Source organism: Periplaneta americana, chromosome 7, assembly GCF_040183065.1.
Source record: "Periplaneta americana isolate PAMFEO1 chromosome 7, P.americana_PAMFEO1_priV1, whole genome shotgun sequence".
Taxonomy (NCBI): domain Eukaryota; kingdom Metazoa; phylum Arthropoda; class Insecta; order Blattodea; family Blattidae; genus Periplaneta; species Periplaneta americana.
In genome coordinates this window covers 40,574,099-40,592,813 of record NC_091123.1, presented here as the reverse complement: position 1 = coordinate 40,592,813, position 18,715 = coordinate 40,574,099, and the positions used below count along the sequence as shown (strand labels likewise).

Below are 18,715 nucleotides of genomic sequence, written 5' to 3'. Positions count from 1 at the left end.
TCAATAACTCTGCAATTTTGAGAATTTCAAAATATTTTAGTTTGCTTTACATCACTAACTTTCATTCGAAACCAGTAGCAATAAAATCGGTTAAATTCAAAATACATATTCTGCTCTTATTAGAAGAAACATTTTCAATATAGAGTTCAGAGTACCATAATGTAATTATATGAAATTTCAATTGTTTACACACTTATTTTAGTACACTGCGTATTGTAGAAGACTTTTATGTAATTATCTTTGCCTCTTCTTCCCCCTGTACTTTATATCTAATCAAAGGAAATGTAAGTACAGTTTATCTTAATGTTCTTATATATGTTCACAGTTTCCTGTTACCCTGAAGAACAACAGAAAGATTTGGACATAGATATAGAATGGACTCTCTCACAGTCCACTTGCTGGCAGGATGTCATACGCTTTGAGAATGGAGAACCGGTATGATGTCATGAGGATGTATCCTTCCCTTAAATCCCCAAATTCGAAGTATTAAGTTATATTTGACTGCATCTTGTTCAACATTTAGTACATTTCATTCTAGAGATTATTTAAAAACCTTAAGGATGTAGCTTTTATGGGTAATTTTGAGAGTATAATATATTGTAGTTAGTTTCGAATGGTAGGTTCGTGGTTTTCACTTTAGTCTCTTGCTTTCCAGTACAGGATTTTGGTCATTTAACTTTTGTTTTTTTTTATGCTTTGAATGATGCCTAGATTTGAACATTGTTTGGATGCAATTTTCGTACTCTCAAATGTAAAATGTATGAAGATAGAAATTGATTGTACGTGTTTTTCAACTCTCTTACCGATGTTTATCCAACAAACATCTGCTTTTTATGAAATACTCAGTAAATTTTTCATGACCTGTCAGAATTCCAGGCAAAATTTCTGTGTCAAAATATGCTTTTTATAGATAAATGATACATTTTAACTATCTATTGCTATGGAAGCTTAGACATAAAATTGAATACTTAATGTGGAAAATTCCTGTATGTAATTTCTGGCAGCCACTGGCGTACTGGAGTTACACTTGGGCATGGGTTCGATTCCCTCTTGGACTTATTACCTTGTTGGATTTTTTCCGAGGTTTTCTCCATCTGTAAGGCGAATGTCAGGTAATATATGGCGAATACTCGGCCTTATCTCGCCAAATACCATCTCGCTATCACCAATTCCATCAATGCTAAATAACCCAGTAGTTGATACAGCGTCATTAAATAATCGTTATAAAAGTTCTTGCAAGTGCTTTCTCATCCACAGTTCTGAGATTCTGTATTCATAATAGCCGCATAATTTTATTGTTACAGGTTCTACAATATTTAGGATGTTAAAGACCATAAATTTAATTTGATTAAATTGAAATAGAAAGTTATGGAACTTGGAGAAGGAGTTGTATATATTTCCAATTTATAAGGAATTAAAGAGTGACTCTTCAAATTACATAATTAATATTTTCCTCGATTCTAATGATGAGAATACAAATTTTTGTTTTGCTGCTGAGGCATCAATTGGATTTTTAACTGTCTGTAATCTTTTAATGCCTAGAGTTTCCCTTACTACCTTGTATTTCCTCCTATATTTTTCCAAAAATTCGGACGGAAATCGAGGAGGAAGAAATTATGCGAGGACTATAAAATATCGAGAATAGTCTGGTCATAAATAACATCAAACAGTTCATGTACTAATCAAATCAATGTTTAATAATAACTACCAAATTTACACGCACACACACATACACACAGACACAGACACACACGCGTAATTATGGGCAGTTTCGTGACTTTTTTTTGTACTACTTTAACTGACCTTGACTGATCTCAGATCATATTGTTAAACTTCGCGTGTAAAAGAATTAATTTGGTAATTACGTAAACATAATAAACGTACATGTTTTGTACACTCCACTACTTCCAGTACACAACAACCAGATCATCATCTTTGTCATCAAAGGAATCATAGACTTTTTCATTATGGAAGGGATGAGTAATGGCGTTGAGTTTCACATCCTTATTTGTTCGATAGGGAATATTCATGAAAGACGCTCTTGAAGGAAAAAAGGAGTGTCTAATTTTTTTAATGTAAGAGGAGAAAATTACGCGAGAAAAATGAAATTCTGAAAGACATATCCTAAAAATCTTGGTGGTGGGGGATTACGCGAATAAATATGGTACCGGTACTCTATGTTGAACTGACTGCCCATGGGTAGTGTGTAATATTGGATGTAATTTCTAAGTTGATTACATCGAATTTAGGTACTGTGTGACATGAATTGTGTCTCAGATCACATATATAACAGATTGCTGAGCCTTATAGGCTTTGACAGCAACAACTTTTATAAATTTCACTATGCTGTCATTTAGCTACTGCATAAGACGTCACGTTATAACTCTCATTTGAATTGCATGGAGCAACTGTACTTCCATCTAGCGGTCATTCTCAGTCGACAGTGGCGATCCTGGTGGTCGTTCTCTTCCGCATGTTACCGATTTGAACATGGGGATGGTCAGTCTGGTATATATGTGATCAGGGGTTGTGTACAAACACACATAGCTACTCATATCTGTGTTTTGTATTTGTTTACTATTTTCAGAATTCAGGACAAACACAGCTAGCAGGCACGTTGCCTCTTGATAACAGAACTCACTCAATGCAACCAGTGAAATCACGGCACAAATGTGCTTCAAACATTATATTGGTAAGTATCGTGGGTATTATTATGTAACATAATGAACTTCTATATGTTAAGTAATTTTTCGGGAAGCAAGGAAGCAAATAGAATATATCCAAGCACCTGGGCATTAGATTACTACTACGTATTTAAATTTAAAATTAATTACAATTGTATTAATGGAGAGGAAAAGAGAAAATGAGAAGAATAAAAGTAAAAGGCATTTGGTTTCAGAAATGATCAAATCTAATGAAACATTTGTTAAAATTTCGTAAAAAAAATACTTTTTTTATTATACTGTATGAGGTTTCATCAAAATGCTTGCTATTAATGATTGTAAAATGAAGACTAAGTTAGTTTTCGAGTTCATACTTTAATCTCCCTGACTTCATACGTTGTTCCTGTAGTCATTCCACTAACCAAAGAACTTTTCAAACCCTCAATTCCTCCAAATGTAGAACCTTTTAGTGACATCTTAGTCTTGGGAACAGCCAGAAGTAACAGGAGAGTAGGAGGGCTGTTACGACGTGTGAGATTCCATGTTGGACAAAATTGTTTTGAACAGGATGATCTGAATAAGGGGGAACATTGTCTTGATGGAGCTGCCATTCATCATTAAACGGACAAATTTCTTATAACTGCTAAAATATTACAATATAACCTCACATTTAATAAAAGTGTGCACTGTTTTACACGGTTTTGAAATAGGGTCAGAGAATAAGGAATAAGAAAACAATACGTCTTGTAATTTGTTGTGTTGAAAGTGTTGTAATAACGCAATACCCACAAAGCCTGAAAAAGTACTTATTTAAATTTTAATTAAAATTGCATTATTCATTGTATAACTTATTATTATTATTATTATTAACCCAATCACCTCAATTTACGAGCTATGGTTGCGCGAGATTCACTACACCAAAACATCTTACTAAAAGTTGTAATCAGTAAGCACATGCTTTCGGCATAGCTTCTGATAAATTCTGCATTAAAATTTTGCGTAGTCATTTTTTATGAATTACTTTAGAGCAAACTACAAGTTTTTTCCCCAAACTAGACATTTAAATTCAAGCGTCGGGAATTTGAATATAAGGCCACTTGGTTAACAATATATAAATTGATCAGTCAGTCAATCAAAAGACATTATGCTAGTTCAATATATTGAATATTTGGTTAGCATACACTTTTATCCCCCTTTCAATATCTGAAGTATCTTGCAGGGAAAGCATTCCATAATTTTGAGTACAGCTGATGTGTTTGAACTAATGTGCAATTACTTCCAGAAAACTGCACAAGTAGAACAAAGCTTGGGTTTGATTAGTATGCAGCTTGTTTGAGTTTTGATTTCATTATTACTCTCTAATATTTTAGGAAGAGATTACAAGTTCAGGAATGAAGTCTGCATCAGCTGTTGTTCCTGAAGAAACAAAGGACGGAAAAGCTCAGGAAAGTACTGATAAAAACAAGAAGGGTGACCAGAAAACAGATGATAAAAGTAAGGCTGAAGGAGATGCAGCTAATAAAGACAAGAAGGATGAGGAGAAGACAACATCTGTGAAACAAATTCAAAATCCTCATCTCTATGTAAGTATGGGATCTTAATGAATCTTGTCCACACCTGTGGAGTAACGGTTAGCACGTCTGGCCATGAAACCAGGTGCCCCGGGTTCGATTCCCAGTCGGGGCAAGTTACTTGGTTGAGGTTTTTTCAGGGGTTTTCCCTCAACCCATTACGAGCAAATGCTGGGTAACTATCGGTGCTGGACCCTGGACTTATTTCACCGGCATTATCACCTTCATCTCATTCAGACGCTAAATAACCTAAGCTGTTGAGAAAGCATAGTAAAATAACCTACTAAAATAAAAAAAAAAATTAACGAGTCTTGGTGCTTCAGTAAAATAGAATAGGTCTACATTTAAGAGTAGCTGAAAGTACAGATGCATTTATATTAACAGATTACGTGGGTTTAGAACTAATGTATTGTTTACAACATTGCATTTGAACTATTTTTTAATTTTGTCAACTCTGTTAATCTGGTCAATTATGGAATTAATGGGACTTAGAGTAGCTGTTTTATATTTACAGTTTATTATTTTAGTCTCAGTACAATATGTATAATGAGACAGGATGTTATATTATCGGGGCAAGCAGTGGCATAGTGGTTAAGTTGCTGTGCTACAAAGTCGAATGCTGAGGGTTTGATTTCAAGTGGGATCATGGATTTTTTCATTTATCGGTACCTTATTCCTACCAATTGTATTATGACCCTAGGGTCGACTTAGCCTCTAACAGAAATGATACCTACCAGGGAGTTTCCATTAAGAGTAAAGTGACAAGCATGTAGGACTGGCAGCTCTACTGCTACTAATATTGATTGTATGCAAAGGTGGGAGCCTCAATTTCCCATTACCCATGGATCTCCATAGTCTGTAATAGGGATAACTTTACCTTATGTCATAATTACATTGTTGATCCCACTTGAGGCAATAATGCAGTGTTATTGTCTGTTTGTTACTTTAAAGGACTGATGCAAATTTTATCAATTCACTTACTTGTAATTGCAGTATTAATTGGAATATTAATAATAAATTGTTATTTAATATTAATAAGTGTATACATATGACCTTTTCTAGATTGAAAAATACAATTAAATCTTCATGTATAATAGAGGCAAATGTTTTACCAGCAGAAAATGAACACACAGATTTAGGTATATTATTAGCAGTAATTTTACATTTCATAGCCATATTAATAATATTATAAATTTGTCCTATGAAAGTTTAGATTTTGATATGAGAAATTTTTTAAAATTAAAGCCAAAACTTTAACAATTTTGTATAATTCCATTGTTCGATCTAAATTAGGGTATTCTGCGGTTATCTGGAATCCAGTTACTAACAAATATATTCTGTTATTAGAAAATATTTAAAATAACTTTCTAAAATGGTTATGTTATAGACTTTATAATAAATATCCAACTTATGAGAGTTATGCTACAATACTTCACCATTTCTATTTTACTAGTTGTAAAATTAGACGAAATTGTCAATCTTTAAACTTTCTTTATAAAATTATTGACAATAAGTTGGACTGTGTTAGTTTATTTTATATACCTATATGCACCCAAGCTTAAAATTTTCAAATTTATGTTTTGTACCAAGGGAAAATTCTGAATCGCACAAAAATTCTCCAGTTTTCCAAATGTTGCAATTATACAATAAATTATATCTTCGTCCGAATATTGATATTTTCAGTTTGAATTTTTCTAAATACAGATTAATTTATCATATTTTGCAGAATATTATTAGTTAATCTCAAGCTACTTTCACACCTTATTTTCAATTTATTTTTTCCTTACTCTCTTTTCTATTTTCTTTCTGCTTTTAATAAGAATATGTTTCGTTTCCTTTGTTTATATATTATAAATTATGTAAATTGTAAATCATGAATATTGTATTTGGGCTTTGCCTGTTATGTTGATAAACAAACAAATAAATAAACAGATAGTCATAAATCGTTAATGTTTAGATAGCTGTAAACTCTTATGATGTAACTCACAGTATTGTTTGTTTCCAGAATCCTGCTCATCCTGTCTACACAGTTGAATATGACGGTGTGTATGTATTGAGGCTTTTGATTGATAGCAAGGACAAGTTCAATGCTACAGTCAGTATCCAGATGCAGGGCAAATATGGCTACTTATCGGCAGCAGATTGGCCTCTCTTACCTGTAAGTAAAGTTAAAAATGTGTTGCTTATAGAATGCGATTTACTTTGTGCAAATAAATATGCTCTTATTTGTTTGTATTGTTTATTTTAGTTTTATGGAGCCATGTGTCTGGTTTATGTAATATTGGGCTTAGCATGGCTCATCGTGTCTTTCTGCCAGTGGCGTGATTTGTTAAGGATTCAGTTCTGGATTGGGGGTGTAATTCTTCTTGGAATGTTGGAAAAGGTTAGTACAGTTTATTTTCATGTTTCAGTTTTTCTGCCTCTTTTCTTTATAAATTCCGTATATTAGTTTAAAATCAATTTTTTGTGTAATGTTTTATGTTAGCTTTTGCCTTATAAAGAAGGGTGCTTCTCAAGAATGTACATATTTACAGGCAACTTTCTATGCAGAATACCAAAGCATCAATTCAACAGGAGTTTCAGTAAAGGGTGCCATGTTGCTGGCAGAACTCGTCTCGTGTGGTAAAAGAACATTGGCTAGAATGTTGGTCATCATTGTCAGTCTTGGCTTCGGAATAGTGAAGTAAGTTCTTTTTCTTTTTATTTGTAATACTAACATTAGTTAACCAGTAATCAGTGAAATATTCAGGCTTTGACATTTATTGAATCGGTTTTTATTCTAGTAATAATGGTCAAAAGCACTGAAATTCTATTAGCTAAAACACTAGCCAGAGAGCTTTCCACAAAATTGTATGTACCGGTAATTAAAATTTAATTGTACAGTAATTTTACCAATACTAATTTTCTGTTTTTTTTTTTTTTTTCTACATTACGTTACACCCTCGCTCGATTGCAACTCTTGATTTGTTTGTGTAAGACAGGGTTTTTTAATTCAAAATTCTTTAGAATAACGTACTTCATGCATATACTGTTTGTGTTTCCACTGACAGTTCCTATATTGAATGATCTTTTCCTCTAAAATCCTAATTTTTAATTGGTGTCTTTATGTCAATTTTTAAGCCTCATATTTTAGTGGTCAGAGTTTCTGTAAGATCTATGGGGTATTACAGTAAATGAAATGAAAAAAAAAAAAAATGAAATGAAATGAAAGTGTGTTTGTAGTGAGAGATTTTGGTCACAAACAATTTTCTTGTTAGCTTTCAATAACCAACTGTGATTTTGTATATTCAGTAAACCATTTTCTTGTGAGACATTTAAATGTCACATCTTAAATATTACTCTTTAACATTCTTTCTCCTTGGCAACCTCACCAAGCTGAAGATTAAAATGTATTATATTGATCATTATTGATTTGTCCTAAGCCGCGATGGATTGATCAAGAACATTTATCTTGAGAAAGACAGAAACAGGCTAAAGGGAGCCTTAGTCTGTAAAGTTCATGATGATGATATCATTGATTTTTTTTCTCCCCCAAGACCTCGTTTGGGTCCAATGCTTCATCGAGTTGTTGGAACAGGATTGCTGTACTTCACTCTGGCAGCAATTGAGAGCTATCTTCGTGTGATGCACCCAAAAAATGATCCTTCAAATCAAATCCTCGTAGCAAGTATTCCACTGGCTGTGCTTGATTCTGCTATTTGCTGGTGGATCTTCACAAGTCTTGTGCAAACTACAAGGACTCTTAGATTACGAAGGTAGGTATGAATAGCTTATTTCATTTTCATGTAGCATTAGTATTTTGAGTTCTGCTCTCTTCCAACAAAAAATGACATGCTATATTTTAAAAAGTAGGCTCTACACCCTTGTCAGAGGAGCAAAATGTGCTCGATCTTTTCCCTTTTCGCATCTCTTCTCTTCCCTTTTGTATACCACTTTCTCTCTGTCTGTCTTCTTCTCTTACCTTCTCGTTTCATTTCTCGTCCCTTTAGTCCGTACTGTCTCATTCTACACACAAGCAGTTTAGAAGTCCCAAAACATTGTTTGGCTGGTTGGCGGCCCAAGCCCCATGCAATCACTGGCATTCTCTTCTATGAAATAGCGGCGCTCTTCCTCCCTGCAGCCAGTCGTGAGTGAGATTTCATTGGAGTAGCACAGTTTTGTTGTGCAATGGTGAGATATTCACTGCGTCATCGTATATTTGTGTTGAGAATGTATATCACGTGCAAGAAGTTATGTAGCAGGATAAGACAAGCATTTAGATGTAAATTTCCTGGCAGCCCAGTTCCAATACGAAAAACAATATTAAAATTAGTGCATAAGTTTAATAAAACAGATTCTGTGACTGACCAGAAAAGAAAACGAAAACATCATTAGAAACCAGGAAATTTACGTTTAAATAAAGGGTTTTCCAGTAAGAGTGTCACACTTTTAAAATTAAATAAATTGTGTAAACGAAAGAGGTTTAGTTATTTAATTACTATTATTTTGAAGCACACTTAATGCCATTACGTATGGAAGAGAATGTCAGTTGCGCGTATTACAGGTCTCCCAATTTTCAATAACAAGCAAACATAAACCAGGCTCAATTTCATGAATAACGCACGTGATAGTGTTCCTTAGGTCATTAACTGTTTCTGGCTTGTTGGCATAAATTCCTTATTTAACATAACTCCATAAGAAGTAATCCAGGGGCGTTAAATCACATGATCTCGGGTATCGGTTAACATCACCACTATGTGAAGTGAAGAAGCTTCTGAACTTCTCCTTCAAAAGGTCGACTGTTTCGTGAGCAGTATGACACGTGGCACCATCATGCTGAAACGAGATGTTTCTGAATCCATACCTTCCAATAGAGGCCAAACAATCCCTTATCATAGCCTGGTATCGTACACACACCATACACTTCACGTAATGCACGGAATGCTTGGTGAACGGATAATTTTTTTTAATAATAAATTTGAATGATTTCTATGCATTGTGAAATGGTGTAACATTTCATGATTATTTGTCAACAACTGTAACCATGGGAAAAATATGACTACTATAGCTTCATAAACACGACAGCTGTTATAAAAGTAGGACACTCTTATTGGAAGACTCTTTACTTATCTTGTCCTGCCATACAACTTTCTGCACTTGATGGATATATTCAAGATGAATATATGATGACGCAGTAAAATCTCACTATTGCTCAACACTACTGCACTCTGTATTGAATCTCATTCATGACTATGAAAGCGGGAAGAGTGTCGCGATTTCATGGAGGGGAATGCCAACGATTGCATGGGTCTTGCACTACCAGCTGTCATCTTTCAAATTGCTCGCACTGCAGTATTTTACCTAAAGTGTGTGTTGAATCTAGGTCTGTGTATATGGTTTAAAACACATTTTACTTAAATATAATGAATTTTTTTATCATTTGTGTTATTTACTGTTTCACTTAAAACTTTGCTTATGCTAATCGTCTTATCATAATTGAATATGATCTTATATTTTGACAACAGATGGTTATTAAAAATATTTTTAAAAGTGTAATTAATTTTGCATCTATGTTTTATAATTGAATTGCAATTGTTATAAATGTTATTACTGTAATGGTGTTTGTTGACAAGCAATAAGTTATATTATGATTTTGCTAGTAATAAATGTTTTGGTATGAAAAGATTGCATTCAGATGTAACTAGTACCCTTCTAAGTTAATTACACTGAAAATTAATAATTCAGCAAAATGTTAATTAATCAGATTTTTTCTATTAAAGTAACTTTTTTCTTTTTTATTTTCTCTTTCAGAAATCTGGTGAAATTATCCCTGTACAGGCATTTCACCAATACCCTCATATTTGCAGTAATTTCTTCAGTTGTTTTTATGCTTTATTCAATAAAGTACCATCGTCTTGCTCTTTGCCTCACAGTGAGTACTGTTGTGTACCTAATAGGTAGAGATTTGAAGTTTTGTAAATGCTGGTTTACTTTTGTCATGTAAGTTATTCTAAAGGACTAAATTATGCAACATATACAAGTCTCGGATTAGGGCGTTCATGTACAGGTGTGGCTAATTAAAAACTACTGCATGCACTGTATACAATGTAAGAGGTTCTGCAGGAAAAAGTGGATTCGTTGTTGACCTTAAATTGACTTGGACGAATCCAATTTCAACCCTGTAGGTCATTTAGTTCTCGAGTATGAGTAATTTAAAGTGAACGCTAACTCTTTGCAACGTTAGAGTTATGCTGAGCTTAAAAATCGAACAGAACATTATCCTCAAATTCTGTTTGAAACAGAAAAAATCTTCAACTCATTTTTTTTTGTTAACAGTAGTGCATGGAAATGATTGCATATTATGCACTCAATCTTTCGAGTAGCACAGAAATTTCAAAGATGTTTGGAAAGTTATTGAAATCAAGGAATATCAGAAACTGGTGAAAACACTAAACGAATCAATTGGATTGTGCGAAGTGACTGACATCTCTGCAGTCGAATGATTGCATATTTATATTGCCAACATTAATAAAAAGAATGTAGTCAAATTGTATTCCATCATTTAAACTTGGAGAAAGCGTGCGCGAAAATGGTTCTGAAAATATCCATACCAGGACAAAAGGAAAGCTGGAAAACCATTTACTTCGAAATCTTAAAAAAGAGACTCCAATACCAATCATATTTCTTCGAAAATGTGATAAAATATGGCGAAACTTGGATTTTATCATTATGACCTACAAGCTAAACAATTATCAATACACTGGAAGCCTTCCAATTCAGGAATTGAATGAGTACCAGAATGACAATCGCTTTCAGTTCAGGAACTGCAATAATGGAAGCTCTGAGTAGATGGAGGAGAAGAGACTGTTGACAGGAATAGAAGTTAAATTGTATGACTTAACGCAATAAACCTTTATCACATCAATCCTGTTATTTAAGAGCCACACCTAGTATCACTTATCAGTAGTGTTTCAAAACAGCAACAGCTCTTACAAAAGTAATTTAACATTTCCTTATTTTAAGATGTAGCTTTTTTTTTATTATAGTATTATTTTGCGATCTGAAATTTATTGTGTTCTATTTACTTCATAGTTTGTTCTGAGAGAATAGTTCCCAGAAATTTGAAGGTTTTGTTTATTTGTTAATGCTTTGTATGTGCATTGACACCATTATATTGAAAAACAGTTCTTAAGAGGTACTGTACTTTTTCATTGTAAAATTCAAGCTTGTCCCGTAAAAAGTGTTCAACTTCATTGGCTTAAACTTACAATGAACTTTATCTCTTCCACTTAACAACAATGATTGTACGGCAGGATTTAATTTTCTGTTTTAACTTCGTAATGTCAATGTTTACAATTATTTTAAGTTGTAAAAGCACTGTGTTACATTGCTCTAATAATATTTCATGACTATTTCCCCAAATTCCTCTATCTAAACCTAGATTTTGAATAGGAAGACCTAGTTCATTACAGAAATTTACATTAAATGATATCAAAAAGAATTTTAGGGCCTACGCATTATTGGTATTATTATTATTATCATCATTATTATTATTATTATTATTATTATTATTATTATTATTATTATTATTATTATTATTATTATTCCTTTCTGAAGATCTAAAGCAGATACTTTTAATGTTCTTGGATAGTTAACCCAATGAAAAACTTCCAACCTGGAGGACTGATAAAATGGAGGGCAATAAATAAGATGCTGAAAATATAATCAGAAAATAAATTGAATTAAATAAAACATACCCCATGATTTTCAAACGTGGATTTTAAAATGAAGATAAATGATGTCTCCTATCAGCAGAGATGAGTTTCAAAAAAAGTTATGATATTAAAAACAAATTAAATACAATTAAATATAAAAAAATTGCACCAGTTGACTATAACATTTAAACAGACTGCCAGAGTTTAGAACTACGACAAACTCTAAAATTTTCTGTCATGTCGTAGAATTAAATTCAGGATGGGCGAGCAAAAGATGGCCGAAGAGTTGGTCTCAAACAGATGAAGGTGTAACAGGATCAAATGTTTCTTAATGCTTGTTAGAAATGCGGTAATATTGTTGTTTTTACACTGCACGTTATCAACAGAAACATCATTTGCATAATAGCATTAAGTGCAGATTTTATTCACTGGTATTCTTTTTTTGTATGCATTATGCATGTTACTAGACCACTGAAGTGTTTGTTATTGCTATAGGACTGGAAAGAGCTATGGGTAGATGACGCATATTGGCATCTCCTCTTCTCTGTTCTGCTCTTGGTAATAATGATTTTGTGGAGGCCTACGAATAACAATCAGAGGTATGCCTTCACACCTCTTCTGGATGCCCCAGAAGATGACGAAGAGGATGAACAGTTTGTTAATGATGCATTTGGTAATTAAGAATTTACATCATTGCTTTGTTACAAGGAAACTAATTAATTAGATTAAATTGTAGAAATCAAATGTCTTGTGCATTTAAGATATATTAGCGTGATTAAGCTTCTTTTTAATAGAGTATATACCGAGTTTCATGTAGATGGTAAACTTTTAATTTCAGTGTTACACAAGAATTTAAAATATATAATATATATCTTTACTGTTCTGTAAATCAAATAGTGCTACTGATTCTGTGTTTGATATTGCAAGTTAAAATCGAGCAGAGTAAAATTGTTTGTATTCTTTATTCCATGTTGTCAATTAAAATTTACAATGAACAGAAATTTAATTTATTTTTGTTTGTTTAAAGAGATGGCTTGAGACCGTAATGGGCCATTAGATCCGATACTTGTTAGGACGATGATAATGATTATTGTTTGTTGAACAGCATACCTGATTCCATGTTTATTTCATCATGGCAGTGTATTGACAACTGCCTAAGATGCTGCACTAAGATGACGATAGCATGATTTTTATCAATATATTTGGTACACTGATTAAATTTAATGACAATGACTATGAAATGAAGCATGTCTAATTAATAAAATGAAATAATTAATTGGTTCACTGTGAAGATTAATGAATTAAACACAAATATTCGATTTGAAACTACAAAGATATTTATTTCATTTTTTATTAACTTATTTATGACCCATATTTTTTAAATCTGCTGTATCCTTTAGACCAGGCATGTCAAAACCCTGCACATTGTGCACTTGTCTCTGTGCAGTGTGCAGTTCCTATTCCCCTACCTGGAGGGAGTGAATCGGCTTGAAGGGGAATGCGACAGGGCTGTATATTACCTGCAGTAGCAGAACAGCTTTGGTTTCATTAACACAGATCAGTACGGGTGTGCTCATTGAGCTGTGACTGTGAATGCGTTATGAAAAATAAAGTGAGGAGTTCACAGATATAACGAAGAAGAGAAATCACGAATCATATAACGTAACTGTTATGTTTTCCTCAGCCAACAGTAATAACAGTAATTATTTTAAAATGAAAGGCTTTCATCATATCATGTGGACCTAATAGTGATGTGAGAATTTAAATCATATTAGTAAAGTTCTCAAAATATGATATTCGCCAGCTCTTATTTCTTAATTAGTACATACGCTCACGGCAAGACAAACATGACATTGATGTTGTTTTGGAGTCTGTACTAACACAGCCATCAATGGTTAGACGACTTACAACTTTTATTTGATCAGCTGGTAAGTGATGAGAATATTGAGTGAAGAATACATGTTAGCGTCTTGAGGTTGTAAGGGAAGGAAGAAAGCAACTATTTGTAAAGCGGAAAAATTTTCTGGAAAAATAATACATAATGGCGAATTTTCCATCTCACGTTAGTATATTATCTTAATATAGCCTACTTACGTTAATAAATCTTTCAACCTGACATAAAGAAAATGTCCTCGCTTCACAGCTTGTGAAGTACTCTTTCAAATAAATTCAGTAACGCTCCCAACTTGCTGATACTTGCTCTCAACGTTTTCCAAATAAACTATATATAAATTTAAATTCAAGCTTAATTTATCCAATTTATTAATAATAATGTGAATTTATATTAATATACAGCAAGAAAATGATTCCTGTGTAAAAGCCTCAAAATGTTCTATTGCATGTAATTGTGCACCAATGGTCCCAATAATGCTTGACGAACAATGAAAGAGTATTACTTTGAAATAATCAGTAGGCCCTACTTACTACGTAAAATTAAATACTATGTTCGTTTTTTGTTGTTTCGAAATTACTGCAATATTTATATTTTCTTCAAATACAGTATACAAATCATGTAAATCAATGATTCTTTACAAACGACTGCATTGTGAATTGTAACTGAGTAAGTCTATTGTTTCTTGTGTTACAATTATTGTCAAATATAGACACTGACAATAATTGTATTTTTTCCTTCTGCTAAGTATGTTTATAATGTCCAAATGTCAATTTAATTGAACACTAGAAGCGCAGAATAGATTCTTGTACATCCCTCCCGCTAAGAACTGGTAAGAGCAAACCATGAATGACGCAATCTGCACAGACCGGTGTTCCGCGCACATACACTGCACTTTCAGTGCCTGATTTTTGACATGCCTGCTTTAGACTCTGACAGATTATTTAGAAGAAAATTTTGTCACGAGTTTTCAAAATCCATAATGTAACTGAATTTATTTTAAGGGAAATAGTGAAGGGTCCTCGTTGAAGTTAAAAATTGTTGAATATGCTTTTGAAGATAGACATTGAAACAAGAATATTTTGCTGCTGCTATTGTTACACTGGAGAAGGAAATTATTATAATTATAAGTTTAAAAGAAATTAAATGTGTAATTGCTTTTAATTTCAACAAAAAGATTGTTGTGGTCAGACCATGATACACAACTATTTTATTTAATTTAAAAAAATAGAAATTAGTACATGCTCTTAAGAGTAATATTTCGTCATTTTATGTATATATATATACTTTTGTTTTTTGATTACAGGTGTTAAGATGAGAGGATACAGAAGTAATTCTCCGAAACCCAAGTCCAGTAATAGTGTGGTATGTATCTTCTTTCTGAAAATTTGAGTTACTACAATAAATATGTTAAAACCTGGGAGCAAGGTCCACAGTTTATTCTCTGGAACCAGCTGACATAAGGAAAGTGCTTTGTTCTGCCCTAAAGTTTGCATAGACATTTGCCGAGATAGTAGGTCTACTTTCAAATAGGACTTATTAACCTCGTGATTGGCATTTTATACCTTCAGCCGTTCTACAGTGATTGCAGCAAACCTACCGAGCTCATTCTTCTCCTATGCTATAAAGAGGGAAAATGTTGAAGTTGCATTTTAGTACCTCATGATATATTGCGTCCACTATAGACGTCAACCAACCATGCCAGTACGGGTGAACTAGAGGGTGGGAGTTAAGAAGTCGCGTTCTACAAATATGAAATGTACTACATTTACCGACCACTGCCTTACTATATTTAGTTAATTGTATACACTGTACAGCTCACAATTATATCTTTGTTTCCATTACTTCAGGAATATAATTTCATGTTATTTGTGTGAAATTTGATTTAACTGAAGACCAAGTAGAAAAAACCCATCACGTACATTTTCAGTGCAAAAGGAGCTGATGCTGCCATCTAATGGTTTAGCATGAACACTATCACGTGCCTAAAACACGAAACTGAAAAAGATCCGAGTCATACAGAAAGTCACTTTGAAAGTTGGCTGCCACAGGGAGAAGAATGCTTCATGCCCACGTAATACTGGGAATATCTTAACACTACAGACATGTGACATGAAACATTCTTCCCGCTTTGTCTTCATCTGTTAACAGAGTTAACATATTTACCCAAATATAAGCTGCACTGCATTTTTAGGTTAATTTTATTTATATAGGCTTGAATTTATTGCTTGAACACTCATACACAGTTTTAACCTGCAGGCCTATCTCGTCAGTTTTATTGTAATGAAAAAAAGTGCACTTATATTCAGGTAAATGTGATATGTATTATTTAAGGGATGTATTTCAATGCTTTAGCTAATTAAAAATTATGATTTTTATTTTTTTAGGAAGATGATTTAAAGTGGGTCGAAGAAAATATCCCCTCATCACTAGCTGATACGTAAGTATGATTGTATGTCACATAATACAATTTTCATTAACAATTTAGTCAGATGAAAATAAAATTTCTGGGTACATTTTTTAATACTTTTTTTGTTTGATACAATTTTTCATATGGCACCTAAGAAAAAAATTATTTTGGATGAGCAAGATCAATGGGACACCCTGTATAAAGAAGGAAACTGTTCCTTTTCTAGAAATAGTACATATAGCTGCTCCCTTTTTTTTTGGATATTTATTCTTGTTATTAATGAAATTTTTCTTCTGTAGTTATCTTCATACATTTTTTTTTTAACATAAATGATAGTCTATGATCCTGAGATGTAATACAACTTTTAAACTTACTGTTGTAATTTTTTTTTCCAGAGCTTTAACAACCATGGATTCTGATGAGGTAAGCTGAAATTATGTAATTTAAGACATTGTCTTCGTTAGTGAGTAATGAGCAACTCTAAATAAAAAATAATCTCTGAAGTTGCCCCACCTTGTATTAATTGAAAACCCCTTTTAAGAAAAATTCGCTTTTAAAGAAAAAATAATTATTGTAGTTCTCCAGAGATTCGTTAAAAAGAAATGTCACTGTAATAAGGAACAGATTTATTACAAAACATGCAATACATATAACGAGAAAGTATGTGTTCATTATCAGTTCTTTCTTATGTGTTATTCTTGATAATCTTATATAGAGATTTCACTATTTAATGTTACAGTGAACCCTTTTCTTACTGTCTACAATTTTTTTTTAAGTTGTTACGGAAGTGGGCCTGCATACAAGGTGTGATCATTAAATTCCGAGACCTTTCCCATAAATGGAAATAAAATTACCCGATATAAATTTGGCTGCCATCTCCTTGGGCAGCTATACACTGTTCCCAGTGCATCTGCCATTTTTGGAATCCCTCCTGGAAGTCACGTTCTTGAAGCCTGTCAAGCAACTTCTGCTATTCGCGTTTGATCTCCTCCACAGTGCCAAAACGGCGACCCTTTAGCTTCAATTTCATCTTCAGAAACAAAAAAAAGTCGCAGGGGGGCCAAATCTGGTGAATACAGGGATTGAGGAACGACAACCATCTTGTTACGGGTGCAAAACTGGTGTGTTACTAGAGCTCTGTGAGCTGGCGCATTGTCGTCATGAGGCATCTATTTGGATGTGAATATGAGGACCGTTTGAACCTTTCCAAATGACATGTTGACAATGTCAGGAATTTCTCTGATGTTGATGTGTCGATCATTGTGCACAATTTATTGAATTTCTTCGACATTTTCGGCAGTGTTGCACGTGTGTGGTCAACCTAGCCTCTTGTCGTCCTCCAGCGATGTTCTGCCATTTCTGAAACACGAATGCCACTCAAAATGCCTTGCCCGACTCACTGCTTCATTCCTGTAGGCTTGCTTCAACATTCCATGGGTTTTGAAATGCCTCGCCCGACTCACTGCTTCATTCCTGTAGGCTTGCTTCAACATTCCATGGGTTTTGGTTGCCGATTTCTCAAAGAATTTGATGTTGGCTCTCTGCTCCAATTTTGAGTCTATCGTGATTTTGCAAATGCGCATGCTAACAAAACCTTGTGTAACATGGTTCTCAATGAAGACAGCACTTTGAAACTTTGTGCTGTTTCTCTTCAAGGTCGTCTAGTGTCACTGCTGGTGTGCGTGTCAATCACATGATCCTTTCACCCACAACAGACAGTCTCGAAATTTAATGATCACACCTCGTATGTTCTAAATTACCTTAATGATCAAAATATGTGTTAGAGATGGGAAACTAAAGATATGAAAGGGTATAGAAGATAACTGCCCTGTTGTATAACTGAAAAATTTAAACATATTACATAAATTTTATTACTCTCATTGTTGTGTGTGCAGTATTAATTATTACAGGTCTCTAATTTGTGAATTTATCATTGTAGGAGATAATGACAACGAAGTTTGAAGTGTCCAAGATGCAGTAATTCGAAAGAAGACATTCGTGAAGGATTAGCTTTCAGAATCATTAGTCAATGATTGTCTATGAGTGTGAGTGAGTGGATGTGTATGCGCGTGAAGTGGCTTCCACTAGATTTGTTTGACTTCGATGTCCCGTTTCAAGGCTGTGGAATTACGTCTGTTTTGTTAACTCACCCATCTGTAGCACAAATCACTGTTAGCTCTTCATTTCCATGAATGCTTCTGTCAAGTGTCTGTGTTCTCTAATTACACATGTGCCTCCTGACTGCAAACCAGGACAGAGTAGTAACTTATTGCAGTGATGGTATTTTTTTAATTGGTTATATTTCATATAGGTTAAAAATCTATTTGATTTTTGAGTTTGTGTATAAAATACATTTAATTTCTTACTACTTTTCTTATAACAGTGAGACGGGCCTACTGTAGGAGTCTCATAAACATGTTAACAGACACTTGGGAAATTACTTTATGCTTTGCACATACTGGATGTGATATATGATGCAGGCAACA

At 33.5% G+C, this 18,715-nt stretch overlaps 1 protein-coding gene across 2 annotated transcripts in view; it reads left to right on the top strand.

The window, feature by feature from the left end:
- Positions 1-18,715, top strand: part of LOC138703060 (transmembrane protein 87A) — a 24,155-nt gene extending 5,440 nt beyond the window's left edge. The window contains exons 3-15 of one of the 2 annotated variants that reach the window (XM_069830606.1): positions 326-435; positions 2,588-2,692; positions 4,034-4,246; positions 6,240-6,392; positions 6,483-6,617; positions 6,769-6,917; positions 7,771-7,989; positions 10,025-10,145; positions 12,424-12,601; positions 15,126-15,184; positions 16,207-16,259; positions 16,625-16,652; positions 18,169-18,715. In XM_069830606.1, coding sequence (XP_069686707.1) covers positions 326-435; positions 2,588-2,692; positions 4,034-4,246; positions 6,240-6,392; positions 6,483-6,617; positions 6,769-6,917; positions 7,771-7,989; positions 10,025-10,145; positions 12,424-12,601; positions 15,126-15,184; positions 16,207-16,259; positions 16,625-16,652; positions 18,169-18,210 — 1,565 coding nt within the window. In that variant the 3' untranslated portion in view covers positions 18,211-18,715. The remainder of the gene's footprint in view (positions 1-325; positions 436-2,587; positions 2,693-4,033; positions 4,247-6,239; positions 6,393-6,482; positions 6,618-6,768; positions 6,918-7,770; positions 7,990-10,024; positions 10,146-12,423; positions 12,602-15,125; positions 15,185-16,206; positions 16,260-16,624; positions 16,653-18,168) is intronic. The other variant, XM_069830604.1, reaches the window with a different exon arrangement.